A 17,528-nucleotide genomic window follows, 5' to 3' on the forward strand; every position below is an offset into this window, starting at 1 on the left:
CGTTGTTAAGGAAAGAACAAATGGATCCTTCACAGTCCCAGATCCATTGCGCACCTGTAACGGCTGGATATTTTAATCTACATCAATGTGTCATATTTTCTCAAATAATTATTTTTCTGGTTCCATATATATTTTAATAAGTCAGAAACGTCTCTGCTGTGTTCTGCTGACAGTCACAACTTTGTTTTCAGCATTGTAACAACAATGTTATTAATTTAATGTGTGATTTAATGTTGGTTGTACATCTTGACTGTACATCACAGTTGATGTTATGTTGAGAGTGTTCCAGCGGTCTTTTGCATGCACAAGGTTTACATACAGTAAGAGTAAGACGTGGGAACAATAGTGTTTGAGCCATTTCCATGTACATAACTTATTATTCATCTATGCCTATACAGTTAACATTCTACAGCACCTTTAAGTCTATAGGATTTTCGGGTGATGTTTCGCCCACTATGCACACGATTCCTCAAAAAAAAAAAAAAAAAAAAAAACGGTCGTTTTGAGCCCTCATTCATGGGCCTCTGACAAACAAGTTGAAAATAGTTCAAAATGTGCTCGCCAATGTGTTTCAGATGTAAAAAGAAGGAGAAAAAAGAACATCTCTGAGGAATAAAAATAGTGATGCTATAAATGCAAGCACCCCTAAATATGTCAGCATGCAAATTGTCTTCCGCATTACCTCCATTATTACAAGAGAGGAAGCGCAGGGTTCATGCTTGTAACCAGGAAACGAGAGAGAGAGAGAGAGCGAGCGAGCGAGCGAGCGAGAGAGAGATAGATAGAGAGAGAGAGAGAGAGAGAGAGAGAGAGAGAGAGAGAGAGAGAGAGAGAGAGAGAGAGAGAGAGGAGGAAGTAAGTAAGTAAGGTTGACCTGACTGTTGGTTTACGGCACGCGAACAGTAGCGTTTATTATAAGTCATACGATAACTCTTTGCTTTGGACTGAACTGCGTATATTTCCAGTGATTACACACATTGATATCTGAAGTTGTGCATCAGACTGATCTGAGCTCGCAGTAAATGTGTGGATGCTTTTAAGTTGTTTGCTTGTGTTGTGAATAAAGCAGAATGAGTGAAGAGAAACTTGAGGTCGAGCTCTTTGTTAAGGTGAGTTTCATCCACAAACATTCATCCCCACTTGCGTGATTTTACTTCAACGTCACTCTAAGTAGCCTACATAGCGTCATCTTTAAAATAGGAAATCGAGAATTAAAACATGCTAATGTGAAAGGAATATTGTAAATAAGTGTAAAAAGTTCATCTAACTATGTAGTTTAATATTTTCTTTAGTGATAAACAGATTATTTATGAATTTAGTTATTTGGTTATGTATTTGATGTAGTTTATTGTGAGGGGCGTTGTCCCTTCAACCGCCCGCTTCTCTTACTAACGGTAACATTATGTGATGTGATGGGACATGGATGTGACTGAATTATGTCAATAGCAAATTATGTTTCAGCAAATTATGTATATGTGTTTTGATGAATTTAGTTTTATAAAATCTGTTTAATGTATTTAATTTACAAATGTTGGTATTGTTTGCTGGTTTACTTCCGTAAAAGCGCTTTCAGGTAACGTTAACATGCTTCCGCGCGCTTTATGACGGGTGTACACACATATTGAATAAATAAATAAATAAATCAGCAGACCAATAACTTTGTTACAGTGAACACATGAAGCTCTGCAGTTGTGTGTGTGCGTGCGTGCGTGCGTGTGTTTACAGTATTCTGCATAGGAAAATCTAAGTCATGTTTTATGATGCTAACCAGTCAAACCTGTATTCATTGTGTGTGTGCGCATGTGTTGGTTGTAGGCAGGAAGTGATGGTCAGAGCATTGGGAACTGTCCGTTCTCTCAGCGCCTCTTCATGGTCCTGTGGCTTAAAGGAGTCACGTTTAATGTCACCACCGTTGATATGAAGAGGTTTGTGTTTCTGTGCAGCACATGCAGTTATGTGTCATCCGTTTTGAACCATCTTTTCATTATAAAGACTGCTGTTCATAGCCCTTTGTTTTGCATGTAGGAAGCCAGATATTCTGAAAGATTTGGCTCCAGGCGCCCAGCCTCCGTTCCTGCTGTACGGCACTGAGGTGAAGACAGACACCAACAAGATCGAAGAGTTCCTGGAGGAAACCCTCAGCCCTCCAAAGTATTTCATCATCCCATCGCTGTACTGCATACTGTAGTAGTCATCTTATCTTCATACATTTGTTAAGTTTAACTCATTCTATTTATTTAACTCAGATATCCACGGCTGGCAGCACGTAACCCTGAATCAAACACTGCAGGTCTGGATGTCTTCTCAAAGTTCTCAGCCTACATCAAGAACTCCAACCCTCAAATGAATGACAGTAAGTATTGAGACCTTCATGGCTGACAGTAGTTTTAAACAGACAGTGTCTTGTTATTATGGGTGACCTCCATGAAAATAACATCTAAGGTCACATTTGACCTTCAAACAAGAACATATAGGGGCAGTTTCACGGACAGGGATTACCTTTAAACAGGACTAGGCCTTAGTTTAATTAGGAAAAATGTTTTAATAAACATGCCTTACTAAAAACATTACTTGGGTGCATTTTGAGGCAAAACAAAGGCTACTGATGTATTTTAAGATTTGTCAGTGCAAGTTGTTTTCAATTTGGACAGCTTATAAAAATGTTTTAGTCTAGGACTAGCCTAACCCCTGTCCGGGAAACCCGCCCTTAGTGTCTAAAGGTATGTGTACATCATAGCAGTAGTACACAACTTATTACCTTCAAGTTACTGTATGCTAAAAATCATGCCAAAATATATTTACTGCTGTACAAACTGTTTTCGTGATGACACAAATTATTTGAACCAAATTATCCTTTAGTCTTCCTAGATTAAATTTCATCCAAATGCAGTGTTTGTGGATTACAGATTTAGGGTGGGTTGACACAAGGATGAGGGTTAAATCTGGTTTAAATCAAGTAGGGTTGCCACCCGTGACCGTCCCAATTTTACCAGGATTGTCCTTCTTTTTAATTACCTGTCCCGGGAAATGTATCAAATCTCAGTGTCCCGGTTTTCGAAAAGTTATGTGAATATGTAATTTAGCGCACGCACGGCAGAGAGGGAGACCTTACGTCTGTGTGTGTGTGCCTCATTAAGCGTATGTAAGACAAAGAGCATCCTGATTGGCCTGTTTCGGTAAATCAACTAATAAATTGTCAGTGTAGGCGGGCTTTTATCTCTTCTCCCGAACCGAATTATCTGGAAACAGGAGTGCCCCAAAAACGAAAATATAAGACACATTTTACCCCAGACTACACGAAAGTGTACCCCTGTCTTTTAAGAGTTAATAAGGTTTATTAGTTAACATTAGTTTACTACATTAGTTAACATGAACTAATAATAAACTGCACTTATTAAGCATTATTTAAATCTTGTTAACATTCGTTAATGCACTGTGAATTAACCATGAATAGCTGTATTTTTATTAAGTAATGTTAACAAAGATTAATAAATACAGGAACAAATGTACTGCTTACAGTTAGTTCATGTTAGTTAATAATATGATGCGAGTTATCGTCTCCAACATAAATCTCTTTACTTGGACTACAACAAACGCACAGATTGTAGGCAACAGTTTACTTTCTGGGATTGGTGATGTAGACAAGACCGACATTATCATAATTCATCCCGATTCAGACTCACAGCCTGTATGTTAACTCCTGTCAGCAACCGAATCTTTCAAACATGGTAAGGAGCGCCACATTTCCGGCTGACGTCAGAGGTATTCAGGCCAATCACAATGAACATATTAGCTGGCCAATCAGAGACACAGAGCTTTTCAAACACGTGCGTTTCAGGAAGAGAGTGCAATCTGGAGGTACAAAAATTTACAGTATGTGGAAAATAATGTGTTTTTTAACCATAAACCACGCAAAAACACATTGTATTATACCAAATACACAAAATAACAATGAAATAGGTGCTCTTTAATACAGGTTAAAGTTTTAATCTAAGATTTGTTAATGTGTGTTTAAATTCAGGTGGTGCAACACAACTCGAATTAAAATTAAACTAAAATTAATCAACACACCCTAGATCTGAGATCTGAACTCTACTTACCGTAATTTAATCTTCGTTGGTGCAACACCATAGATAGACTAACAACCTTAACGAGTTGCTTTCTTTAACAACACATTACAATTACTTGACATTGTTATGTTTAGAGGAATAAAAAGATGAAAATACATCATCAGTAAAGCATATGGGCTGTTCTGCATGCAGATTTGGAGAAGGGTTTGCTGAAGGCCCTGAAGAAGCTGGATGATTACCTGAGCTCTCCTCTCCCGGATGAGATTGACGAGAACAGCGCTGATGATGTCACTTCCTCCACTCGCCCCTTCCTGGACGGTCAGGAGCTCACGCTGGCCGACTGCAACCTGCTGCCCAAACTACACATCGTCAAAGTACGTCAGACACGCGCTTAATCTGCTGACCGCTCAGGAGAAGAATATTTATAATAAAGGCTTAATCTTGACCCTGTATCTCTTACAGGTGGTGTGTCAGAAGTTCAGGGCTTTCTCCATCCCTCGCTCTTTGACGGCTCTGTGGCGATATCTGGATGCAGCGTATGCACGAGAAGAGTTCTCCTCCACCTGCCCCACTGATGAGGAGATACACATAGCTTACTCATCTGTTGTGAAGGCTCTTAAGTAGAAGAACACACACACACACACACACACACACACACACACACATACATACACACTATCTCTCCTCATTGTCCCCTGTTTGTTTCAAGCACTTGCTTTTATTTCTCCAGCACATGAGCGAGGGTCATGACTGACGTCTTTATAGACTTAGAGAAAATATGGACTTTTATAGTTTTTATAAACGATTCTTAAACAGTTGTTTTAAAGGAAAAAACAAATAAACACACACAGCTGTCCACGTCAATCAAAACAAACAGCCATCATTTAAAGTAGTTTTAAGATTTTATTCATTATAAACCCGTGGAATGATCAGTTTAGTTCACCCACACTGCTCAGACGTGTGCTGTCATATCTGTCGTGGGAGAAATGAACCAGGGCAACATTACCACTGAAACTAAGAAATGCCCCAGATTTGAATGATAACAAAATGGCCTTGCGTTTGTATACAATATGTAATATTTATCAAACCCTCTTCTACGCCAAAATTATTCAGTCTATTTTAATGAGGAAAGGTATTTGACAATGGCAGGCTGTTTTTATTTTTTATTTTATAAAGTATTGCCCGTTATTATAGTAAATATTTAAGCTGGTTATCAATTACAGTTAACAGCACATAACTCTTTTATTCCCCTCTTTATTCTTGATTCTGTAACATTTAGGGCTGGTTTTATGGACAGGGCTTATCCTAGTCCCAAACTAAAATGCTTGCTTGTGCTGCCTTCATTTAAAGCCATGTACGGTTTGTTTGTAAGAACGACTTAAAAGTCCTAATATAACTAAGGCCTAGACCTGAATTAAACATTTATTGACACACCTGCACATGAATGACAGCTCTTAACTCAATATTAGTGTTATTTCATAGACTGTTGCTTAAGCTGCTCTTTTTCATACAACAAACAGCATAGAAGTAGTTGATATATTTTCTATATTTAAAGTCTTAAGTCACATGAAGCCTTGTATGAGGAACAGAACCAAGTTATGCACTGAAAATCATTTGAATCGTGTATCCAGACATCCAGTGTTATAGCTGTATTATTATTTGTGTGAGAAGATAATATATTGTGTTCACATGAGAATGTCAGTAGTAGAAAACTCTTGTGCACAAATGGGTTTGTGAATTATTATTTATACCTTTAACACAAGACAATCAAGAAGAAATCATTCCAGAGTGACTTAAAGGAAAATTTAAAGATCAGTCATGATTTTACCTACTGTTTAAACAGTCTTATAAGAAATAAGGGACCGTAACAAAGATAAAGACTGTATTATGTTAGTCTTGGTGTTTGGTTATGTCTGTTTCCAAGATGAAGAAATTTCTAAATGTTTCTGAATGATATTTATCATTTGACATTGTGTATTTTGCATTTCTGTGGTTTAAAGCATTTCTTAACATCTCTTCTACTAATCCAAGTGTTTTAAAATTGCTATATGAAATAAAATATAAGGCTATATAATGAGACAGGACAAAATGGGTGATTCACACAGAGTAATAATGTGGTTTACATGCGTGATTCTGGTTACGATGTGGCTTTTATCCCCACCCGTCATTCATTTCTGCTTAAAGGGGCCATGTCACAGGACTTTTTTAAGATGTCAAATAAATCTTTGGTGTCCCCAGAGCACACATGTGAAGTTTTAGCTCAAAATACCATATAAATAATTTATTATAGCATGTTAAAATTGCCACTTTGTAGGTGTGTGCAAAAATGTGCCGTTTTGGGTGTGTCCTTTAAAATGCACATGAGCGGATGAAATTCAAACACTGATCACAATGATGTTGGTTTGTTGAAATTGAAACTCAATTGTTCTGTGAATTATTTTCTCTCTGCACTAAATGGCAGTGCTGTGGTTGGATTAAGGGGTGGTTTTATTATAATAAGAGCTCCTTATGACATCATAAGGAGAGCCAAATTTCAACGACCTATTTTTTCATGTGCTTGTAGAGAATGGTTTACCAAAACTAAGTTACTGGGTTGATCTTTTTCATATTTTCTAGGTTGATAGCAGCACTAGGGACCCAATAATAGCACTTAAACATGGAAAAAGTCAGATTTTCATGCCATGGCCCCTTTAAATAATTAAATGTATTAATCTGAACTAACAGTAAATAGAAGCCCAACATATCAGTGCAAATAATTTGTAGGATTTTTATTATGTAGATGAATGTTTGTCAATCAAATGTACATGATCTTTTTATCTTTTGAATTTCATAAATGTGTTACCTGGCAATAAATGAACCGTAATAAAGAATGAAGGAAAAAGATTGAGTAAATGCTGAGTATATAGATTTATTCTGTACTCTTGTAGATATTTCTGGTTTCAAAGCAATGTAATTAAAAGACTTATAAAATGGGGGGGGGGGTGCACTGCTAAAGAATATGTAAGAAAACAGCAGCTATATCTGGAGCAGTAGGGTCACAGCACAGATGTTCAGTACAGCTCCAGGCCAGCGGGGGGAGCTGTAGGTCACAGCAGCAGTGTTACACAGATCTGTGTCACAGCACTCATTGGTGTAATTAAAGTCGAGTCCTGCCGCGTGTTTTTCACCTCTCAGGTCACACAATAAGGGCTGAGCACAGCTCCTCTCATGCAGAACAATCTGCACTGATCCTGTAAAAGTATACAAACACAAATATAGCAAGCTTTTAATAATGCACATGAGGGTCAGCCTTGTAACCCGAGACTAGCAAATACATCACTTTCACCTTCAATCATTTTCACTTTCATATTGCTATATTGTTAAATATGATCTATTGTGCTAACTAAAGTTGAGAAACAGTAATTGCATATGCCACACACATAACATAAATAACTAGTAGTTTCAGATAATTTCAGTAGTCACCTTTAGAACCAGAGACTAACTTGTTTAGCTCACATCTACACTTAATTCGACTTGTAGGTTGATTACTGTAGGCATGAAATTCTGTGTTTTATATAAAAGGTCCATCTATTAAATACAGACTGAAGCTCTCCACAGATTTTACATTCCCAAGCTGTTTTTTATTTTACATTATAAAAATAATCTATTATACAATTAACTGTTTTTAATAATCGACGAGATAAACTAAAGATTTTTTTTGATGTAATATATGACCTGATTATTTTGGTTTTTAACAAACTTTGTAATAAATAATGTTTTAATAAACACTGTTAGAAAGACAACAAACTGAAATAAAAAGTCATGCAAAACTGCATTTAGCATTTAAACCTCTCAAAAAAAGACAAATGACAAAAATAAATCAGTTTGGTTTGTAATAAGAGACTTTAATGTCTTTTCAGTTTACATTTACATTTAGGCATTTAGCAGATGCTTTTATCCAAAGCGACCTTACAAAGATAAGGAAACAATCAAGTGATTTGTTAAAGGGAGGCAATAATACAAGAAGTGCTTTTTGCAGTGTAATCAGTGAAGGACAGTTGGTCGTCAAAGATTACACCATGGTTTCTGGCAGTTTTGGAAGAAGTAATGTGTTTTGTTGCCCAGTTAGGGCATGCTTTATCTAGGGTTGTGCCGGAAATACAAGCAGCTGGAGATGATGTTTCTTCATCCAAGCCGAGATGTCGGCTAAGCAGGCTGTAATGTGTCCTGCTATGGTGGTATCGTCTGGGAGAAATGAGAGGAAGATCTGGGTGTCATCAGCATAGCAGTGGTAGGAGAAGCCATGTGCCTGTATGATAGGTCATAAGGATTATTGTGTAGTTGGAGAAAAGGAGTGGACCAAGCACTGATCCCTGAGGGACCCCAGTGATCATCTGGTGGGCTGTGGACAACGTGCCCCTCCATGACACCCTGAAGGATTTACAGAAGAGATAAGATCTAAACCATTGAAGACGAGTACATGTGATCCCTAGCAATGATAGGGTGGCTAGTAGGATCTGATGAATGACTGTGTCAAAGGCTGCTGAAAGGTCTACCAGAATCAAAACCGAGGATTTGAATTCGGCCTTCGCTAGCCGTAATGCATCTGTGAGTGCCAGAAGTGCTGTTCCGGTAGAGTGGTTGCATTTAAAGTCTGACTGCTTGTCATCAAGTAGGTTGTTCAATGATAGAAAGAAAGATTCCTGCATAAAAACTGATCTTTCAAGTGTTTTTTCAATGAATGTAAGGAATGGGACAGGTCTATAGTTGTTTGTGAGAGGGGTTGAGTATGGCTTTGATTTCATTTAAGGCAGTGGCTGGAAGTCAGTTGTGGTTCTTTTGTTTCTCTTCAGTGATCACTCAATTACACCACGGGGGCTGTTAAATAATAATAAATAATAATAATATTTTATTTAAAGGCACCTTTCAAAACACTCAAGGACACCATAAAGTAAAAATGAAGGTCATAAAACAAATCAAGACAATACAACAAAGCAACAGCTATATAACATACAATATTTAAAACTGATCAGATAAGACTAATTTAAATAGGAAAATTTGATGATTAAAAAGTAACCAGACAATCACTTTCTTGTTTCTTTTAAAGTGAGAAGCAGAATCTTGTAGTCTACTCGATATTTAACAGGAAGCCAATGTAAATGATAGAGAACAGGAGAGATATGTTCAATGGAAGAGGTTCTAGTAATTATACGGGCAGCTGAGTTCTGGACCAATTGAAGTTTATGAAGGAGTTTATGAGGTAACACCAAATAAAAGAGAATTACAGTAGTCGATGTGTGAAGTCACTAAAGCATGTACAAGAATGGATGTGGAATTGGGGTTGAGAAATGGACGGAGATGGCTGAAGTGAAAGTGTGCAGACTGACTAATATAGTTTACATGTGTTTCAAAAGACAAAGTACTATCGAGCAGAACACCCAGAGTCTTAACCTGAGAGGATGGAGAAATTGTGGAATTAACAATGGAAATTGAAAAGCTATTGGATTTTGACAAATTGGATTTAATGCAGACAAGAAGAATTTCTGTTTTATCAGTATTTAATTTGAGAAAATTGAAAACCAGGATTTAATCTCTTTTTAACAATCTGAGAGAAAGGTAGATAGAAGACTAGAATTTGGCTTGGATGATAAGTAGAGCTGGGTGTTGTTGGCATAGCAATGAAAACTAATCCCATATTTCCTGATGATGTGACCAAGGGGTAGTAGGTAGATGATAAATAAAAAAGGGCCCAGAACAGAGCCTTGAGGGACACCAGTGGTTACAGATGAGGAGTAAAATTTGAAATTTTTGATATATATATATATAAAGCACATGGGACCCAGGGTCCAATTAGTGGCGTTTATTTCCCTGTTTTCATCTGTGGGAATTTTTTATTTCTCATAAGTGAGATTTTTGAGACCGTAATCTGCACTTTTCTCGGCTCTTCTCAACAATACATCAATGATGTCAATATGTCTTAATATAACCAAATTAATCAGGTGCCAATGTTTAAATTGTTGGTGTAACCAGGATGTTCTGTATTAAGATTTCTACACAGCAAATTTAGCAGAGTTAAAACTATGGTGTAAATGGAAATAAAAAGAGTTCAGAGTTAATTTAACACAGTATTGAGTTGAATCAATTATGGAAGAACGAAAAAGTTGGTGTCAAAACATAGTGTTCCCACTTTTAAAAAATCAACTACTACATTGTTTGTGGTGTTTGTTAACTTCTAGGGTGTTAATAGAGAAGCCCTCCCCATCTATACAGCACATACTGAACCGTGTTTTTGGTTGATAAACTTCAAGCAGAAGATCATCTTTTTCCTGTATATAAGTATATGTTGAATAATACAATTTTAATCAATAACTAGGGATGTATCGATTCAACCGTGTGTCCCATTAAGAATGCCTGTCTGAAATCGATTCTGAATCGCAAGGCTGCGATTCTTTGTTTCATGCACAGCTTGTGCGTGTACTACGGCATATGGTCAGTAGGAAGTCCTTATCAATCTAAAATCATAACGAGTCGGAGTCGTTTAAAACATGCATTTAAAAAAGCAACACTCATTAAACAAAATCATTTAAAATATTCTTTATTATCATGAAAATACCTGAAACAATTTGAAGAACAGTGATATAAATATTCTTGTAGACATTTCCTGGAATAGCATTCGTAATGCTACTTCTTCTGTGGCACAAAGGGAGTATCTGCATGGGAGTGCCCCCTGGCGTTCGGATGTGCCTGGATTTCACCGTAATTCATTCAAATTCATTCATTGAGAAAATGCGCATTTGCACGGTTAATCATTACACCCCTATCAATAACATTTGAGAGTTGTGATGTGTTATGTTGTATATTGCTTTTAGTATTGAGTTTAAAATTAAGAGTCATGTGTTATAATCAGCACGGCAGCTGAGTTTCGGCCTGGGCCTCAGATGGAGCAATTCATTGTTTGAAATAAAAGTTTTTGTCCCAAAACTACTGTAATATGTTTTTGTCTTTATATTTACCATGATAACACCCTATAAATAACACTACATTGGAGTTAACAAATTACACTGAGGGAGTTTTTTAACAAATGTTTTAAACTGTTTAGTGTAAAGTTATAGTTATTTTTGTTCAACTCTGCATAGTGTCAATGCTAACACTAATAAAAAAGTTAATGTGCCAATATTTTTAAAGAGTTGAAATGAACTCTTATGGTTATTCTCAGGTTCCATTTTGCTGTGTTTGTAATAGCTGTTCGTGATCTCCACAAAGACTTACAGACTGTTGTTTATCTCCACCCTAGCATAGCACTGAAATCATCCAGAATGAAAATCATAACTCTCCTGGGGATACGGTGAAGTGTGTTATGTAATATCCGTTCTTTACATTGTTGTCTGATGACAGTGTGCTGCACATATACTGTGACAGGTTGTTAAAGGATTACTCCACTTTCTTAAAAAAAATCTAAATAATTTACTCGCCCCCATGTCTTCTAAAATGTTGATGTCTTTTTTTGTTCAGTTGAGAAGAAATTAAGTTTTTAAAGAAAATCATTTTCTCAATTTAATAGACTTTGGCTGTGTTTACACTTGGCATTAACATGCGACCTTTATCCGGATGTTGTCCACATACACATTGAAAAGACAAGTATAAATGCGTTTTTGGTTGGAATGTTATCCGATCTGTGTTTCCTGATGCAGAGGTAGTTGAGGACGCTTTGTGATCGGATCTCAGTGTAAAGTTAACGCAATCCAGCCATCGTATCTGCATTTACAGGTCAACGTCACACAAAACCCCGCCCACTATCATCTCCTCTCACTAACAGCTGTCAAAAATTAAGGTCGTTAGGTCATGGAGCGCAGGTGAGAGACGCACAAAGTCATATTTGTGGGACTAAGCTTAAAGTATTTTGAATATTTGTTTTTATCTCATTTAACACATTTTAAGTTACTTAAAAAAAAACATGTACATTTTGCTTTTGATGAAAAGCATGCGGGTGAAAGTCAAGTTCAGGTAAAGTTACACCGGCTGAAACGTTCATTGGCGGTGCGGACGCTGCAGATAAACAAAGATAAAGTCTTTAAAGCTAAAATATAAAGCTTAAAATGTGAACATCACGGTTATTGAGGTTGTTAGTTATTATCTGCTGTTGGCTTTGCGGTAGCACTGTACAATACGAGATTGCGATTACCGCGACAAACCCTAAATCATGTGGCTAAAGACAGCTGTAGCCATTTTGATTGACAGCTATTCATCCAGTGCGTCTCTCCGCACGGGATCCGATCACACATCCAGTTACAGAAGCCACTTTGATGTTGACAAATGTAATTGTACCGTGTCCTGATATACTGATGATTTATGTTAATGCAAAGTGTAAACCCAGCCTTTATTGGACCCCAACACGTTACAGTTCAAATGCTGTTTAAAGTTTTAAATTGCCATTCAAAGCAATTTCAATGGGTTTTAAACGATCCCAAATGTGGCATAACCATTATCTAGCAAAGCGATTGACATTTTTTGGAAAGAAAAATACTAAATATGTACAGTACTGTGCAAAAGTCTTAGGCCACCAGCACCAGACTTGGTGTTTTAGCTCCAACCATATTTTTTCACTCTTTTTATTAATATACAAACAGAAAATACAGGAAATATGTACAAAAAAAAAAAAAATTTTCAAAACTAAATGTCCTCTTCAGGCATCAGTCAGTATTTAGTGTGACTTCTCTTGGCACAAAACACATCTTGAGCTTTTTTTAAGGAGGCTTAAGTCCTGAAGTCATTCGATTAGAATGAGAAATTAGGATTTAATTTAATTTAGGTTTAAGAGATCTTGCAGCTGCCTGCTATTGCTCAAATGGAAGGGGAGTTTACCCTAAATACTTGACACTTTCGCTTATACTTTTATACTGTTTTTAATACTACATACAAGTTATATTTTCTAGTTGTAATACATTAAAGAACCTGAGAAATAATTATATATGATCACTATAACGCTGCACAAACAACAAATCTAATTATGGCATGGTGGCCTGACTTTTGCACAGTACTGTACTTTTAAACCACAATCCTCATCTTGCACTATCTGTGTGATGTGCTGTGTGAGTTAAAAAAAATAAAATAAGAAAGTGGAATAATCCTTTAAGTGTTGGCATGATTTATTTAACTGGACAGTTCTTTGGTGGAAAAGGTGACAAAAAGCACTAGATTGTATGTAAACAACGTTTGTTACAAATATATTTTTGATTAAAGAGGACACGAGTGTTAGCTTTAGCCACGTGATGTCAAAGCTGCACGAAATCTGTTGCTTATACAGAACTTTCAAAGGTTTTCTGATGTTTACTAAAAAACTTCCACAGACATCAGTTTGGCAAATTTTACCAATCAAGCAAACACATTTGTCTGACTCATTGTTGTGATGTCTCCTAATTGTACATTGGATTTTAAAGAATGATTGTTTAATTTCTTACCTTTGACTCCCACAGCGGTGCTGGCGAGGCATCGCTGGCCTTCAGTACATTCCTGATGAAACTTGAGACAGTCCAGTGGAGAAATTGCCGGAAACATACATGTGTAACATGTCAAGGACACTAAGAGAAAGGAAAGTTTGTGGCTCAATTGAATTACAATCTTTTAAAGGACTATGAAAATCTGACTAGAGTACTGGGTCCTCAGTGTCTCTATCACTGCAGAAAATGTGAAAATGATCAACCCAGTAACTTAATTTTGGTAATCCATTTTCTGCAAGCATGTGAAATAGGTCATTGAAATGTGACTGGTCAGGTGATAGGGATCGAGTGTTAAATTTGATGCATCAATTCTGAAATGAAATAATCAATTCACAAGTTCAGACCAAGATGTAATCAGATATGATAATGAATTTACATATTGATGTAGGGGGGAGCTACAAGCGCAAGAGAGTACCCCCCTTAACTGGGATAAATACCAGCCGAGAGTAAGGCCATGGATCCTGCAAAACTGACACGGGACAGATGACATCAGGAAAGCTTTTACATTGGGTTGGCGTCAAAAACCAAAGTTGTCCTGAATTCAATCTCTAACTCTAACATAAGTCTTATTTATTTATCAAAATAACTGCTTAAATATCAAAGACAACTGAAAAGACTGCAATAAGCTCAAAAATACCCTTTTAGACATGAACTCTACACATATATATTAAGTCTTTTGTCTTATGATAGTGCAGACTGAATCATTTATTAATGACTTTGTTTGTACACTGCACATTGAAAGCTCCTTGTTTCAACACAGTTAAAAATAGTTACTGCCTTTCTTTAAGATTAATTACTTTTGTTGTTTTATCATTTGTAAATCTGGGTTGCTATAAAAAGGTGTCTGCTATTTCAAACTGGGTAAACTTTGGATGTTTTACTCTTCAGCCATCCAAAACCCAGCAGATATCAGGCAAATATTTTCTTTTCTGGTGGACCAAACTCAAGCCAGGACCTTTCACTCAATAGTTGAGTCTGAGTCTGTACAACAGCCAACATTGTGGTTTCAAAAGCTGCATTGACGATAAACTAAACTGACGCTATTTAATCGAGTAAGGATTGAATATCTAACTTACCTGCTAAAGGCAGACAGCAGAGGAAGATGAGGACGAACTTCATCATGGTGCAGCTTCTCAGACTCGATCACTTGTCTTCAGCAAGTCAGTGGTCAGATTTGTCCTGTTTTTTACCACAGCAGTTCGTTGTTCCTAATTCCTGGCATTGAATATTTTATAATAGGAGTCACAAAGTATCTAACCGAGTTTTGCCTTAAGCTTTTGGTTAACTGTTGCCCAGAGCTGACAACACAATGGGACTGGGAGTGTATTTATTACACAGTTTGATTTGATTTAGTGGTGAGCACTTTAGGACTGAACAAGAGTCAGTGGGAATTTTTATCGATCTTGTGAAGAAACATCATTAAATTTAAAATCAAAATAATTTATTTCTTAATAAATTATTATTATTATTATTATTTGGATAGTCCCTATAACACAATGTGTGTGTGTGTGTGTGTGTGTGTGTGTGTGTGTGTGTGTGTGTGTGTGTGTGTGTGTGTGTGTGTGTGTGTGTGTGTGTGTGTGTGTGTGTGTGTGTGTGTGTGTGTGTGTGTGTGTGTCTGTCCTGTTTGCTCCTTAATGACAGGCATGCAGTGTTGCAGGGAAATCCAATGACAGAAATCTTGTGACAAAACTGTGACACGATGAAGAAAAATAATTTTCCAGTGATGATTATGTTACACACACACATGTACACACACGCACTGACAGACACACACACATAGACACACAATCATTGACCTACTGTCCACCTACTAATAACAGGCAGAGTACTACATAATGTGTCTTTGTTTATTTAATTATTAAGAAAAGACGAATGAACAGATGGTCTCTTCTGTAATCCTGTCTGGATCCCCCCCCTCTCTCTCTCTCTTTCTGTGTAAATCTCACCTCCCATCCTCTTCTTGTTCTGATATTGTCGTGTATTGTTTCTAATGATCTGGGACAGTATGATGTTGAACAGAGGTCGCTGACTGTATGTGAAGTCTTGTTTGAAAATGTCATCTTTGTTAAGTCTATGTGTGTAAAAATGTTATATAGGACACTGTACAGGACAAACTATAATCCACATTTTAAAGGAGTGGATTAGTGAACAGCTGCAGGACTGTGCCAGAGTTTAGTGCAGATAAAACAATCTGGCATGGGAGGAAATATTAATACCCTAATGATACACTCAGAGTCGTTTTCCCGGACAGGGTTTAGATTAAGCCAGGACTATAGCCCTTAGTTATATATGGATATTTAAGTAGTTTTTAATAACATAACCTTCATAAAACATTACTGGTGTGCATCTTGAGACAAAACAGTGGCACTGAAATATATTAAGTTATGCCATGGCAAGATGTTTTTAAATTATGGCAGCTCAAACATGCATTTTAGTCTGGGACTGGGATAAACCCTGTCTGGGAAACCAAACCACCCTTTAAATTCTGTTTCCCTAACACACTTCAGTATGAAGCCCTAAAATCAGTCCCATCATCTGTGTTCATTGTGACAGAGACACACTTTCTCCTTTACTGTGGTAAATATAAAGAGAGCTTAGAGAAAAATCTCATAGCAGTTTCACATCTCAGATTCAGATCAAATGAAGATGTTGCTGGAGGAAGACAGAGACCCATCAGCTGCTGCTAAATTAATTTATAAGGTACACACCCTTAGAAATAATCTACAGCCCTGATCTTGTACAGTACTTTTATTTTACCTCTCATGTGCCTGTGTAAGAATTTAGATTGATCCTGACCAAAAGGTCAGCCCTTCATGGGAACACAGCATGGATGCCCGAGAGTGCAGTGTGTGTGCCCTGTAGGTGCCCGAGGCAGCAAGGACATCAAAGAGAACTTTTTTGCAACACAACAAGTTTTCCTCCAGGACTCACGGCAGGGGACCAAGACCCCCAAAACACCCCTCTCGGGAACCAGAACTTTATCTCGAATACAGGAGACTCCCTGGAGAGTTACACTTGATTTTCAAACACCACATCTCCATACAACAACAGGATTCAATGTTAATCTGTGACAATAAATAAGTAAACTTTACCTAATGTTGGGAGACAACTCCTACCTTAGAGATGTTGACCAATCACCCACTGAATGTATATTAGGCACCACCCCTGAATTTTACAACAACCAATCAGTAGCAAACTCCTATATGCTTTGTCTCTCTGGATATTTAAGGGAATGATGTAAAATGGTTCGGTGGGTCTTTCTGTTCATGGAAATTCACCCCCATGATGCTGTATCTTTGATACAGCATCATGTATTTTATTTTACTTTGAGAAATCTGTAACCAGATATTCATCACTTGCCAGGTATGCATTATTCTCATTTGATTATATTTGTTTTCTCGTATTTGAATTGGAATGTGAATTGGCTTTTGAATTATGTTTTACCTACCTGGTTAATAAATTGTTATATTTGATTTTATTCTGTGTTGCTCGGTAAATGTTGACACTACAAGTAATATCGTTGTATCCGTAGTTACCGTAAGGACTGAAATCAGGCTAGGATCGGCCCAAACCCAGTTAGATAGTGAATAATACATCAGCTGAGGATTTGTGAGATACGAATAGCAATTGGCGTTAGTTTAAGTGTACTTAGAAGCGTGGAGGCTGTGTTTCCGTTTAGAGTAACATTTCTGATTACTCTAAATAGGGTCAGCCTCAACCTCTGTTTATTTCAATGTTATTCTATTCATTAATCTTGATTAGAAATAATAATTGTAATAATTAAGTGTCACCTCTAAGGGGACTAAATAAAGTATGTTTAAAGTTGAGCACGCAGAAAGCGGCCGCTTAAGCGTATAGTCCAACCTCTGGCAGCGACCAACACTGATTCGCTTACGACCGTTGACCAGTATATTAATTATGAGGCCCGTACTAGGATCATGTGCGACTGTGAGAACCGAATGAACGAGTGTAATACCAG

At 37.1% G+C, this 17,528-nt stretch overlaps 1 protein-coding gene across 2 annotated transcripts; it reads left to right on the forward strand.

Moving 5' to 3' along the window:
• The first annotated feature begins 854 nt into the window (after nucleotides 1-854).
• Nucleotides 855-5,509, forward strand: clic1 (chloride intracellular channel 1). Of its 2 annotated transcripts, XM_073812758.1 has the most exons (7): nucleotides 855-1,109; nucleotides 1,816-1,925; nucleotides 2,026-2,151; nucleotides 2,247-2,353; nucleotides 4,263-4,444; nucleotides 4,533-4,706; nucleotides 4,737-5,509. In XM_073812758.1, exons 1-6 carry the CDS (start codon nucleotides 1,071-1,073, stop codon nucleotides 4,692-4,694), a joined length of 726 nt encoding a protein of 241 aa, XP_073668859.1. In that variant the 5' UTR covers nucleotides 855-1,070; the 3' UTR covers nucleotides 4,695-4,706; nucleotides 4,737-5,509. The 2 variants fall into 2 exon arrangements, with proteins under 2 accessions (XP_073668859.1, XP_065146957.1); XM_065290885.1 differs by having other exon boundaries at nucleotides 4,533-5,509.
• The last annotated feature ends 12,019 nt before the right edge of the window (nucleotides 5,510-17,528 follow it).

The sequence above is a fragment of the Paramisgurnus dabryanus genome, chromosome 19 (genome assembly GCF_030506205.2).
Source record: "Paramisgurnus dabryanus chromosome 19, PD_genome_1.1, whole genome shotgun sequence".
Classification (NCBI taxonomy): Eukaryota; Metazoa; Chordata; class Actinopteri; order Cypriniformes; family Cobitidae; genus Paramisgurnus; species Paramisgurnus dabryanus.

Excerpts from the sequence above, each read along its gene's own strand:
- clic1 (XM_065290885.1), top strand. The coding sequence starts at position 1,071 with ATGAGTGAAGAGAAACTTGAGGTCGAGCTCTTTGTTAAG. Across the intron at positions 1,926-2,025 it reads ACCACCGTTGATATGAAGAG|GAAGCCAGATATTCTGAAAG; the intron begins GTTTGTGTTTCT and ends TTTTGCATGTAG. Across the intron at positions 2,354-4,262 it reads CAACCCTCAAATGAATGACA|ATTTGGAGAAGGGTTTGCTG; the intron begins GTAAGTATTGAG and ends TTCTGCATGCAG.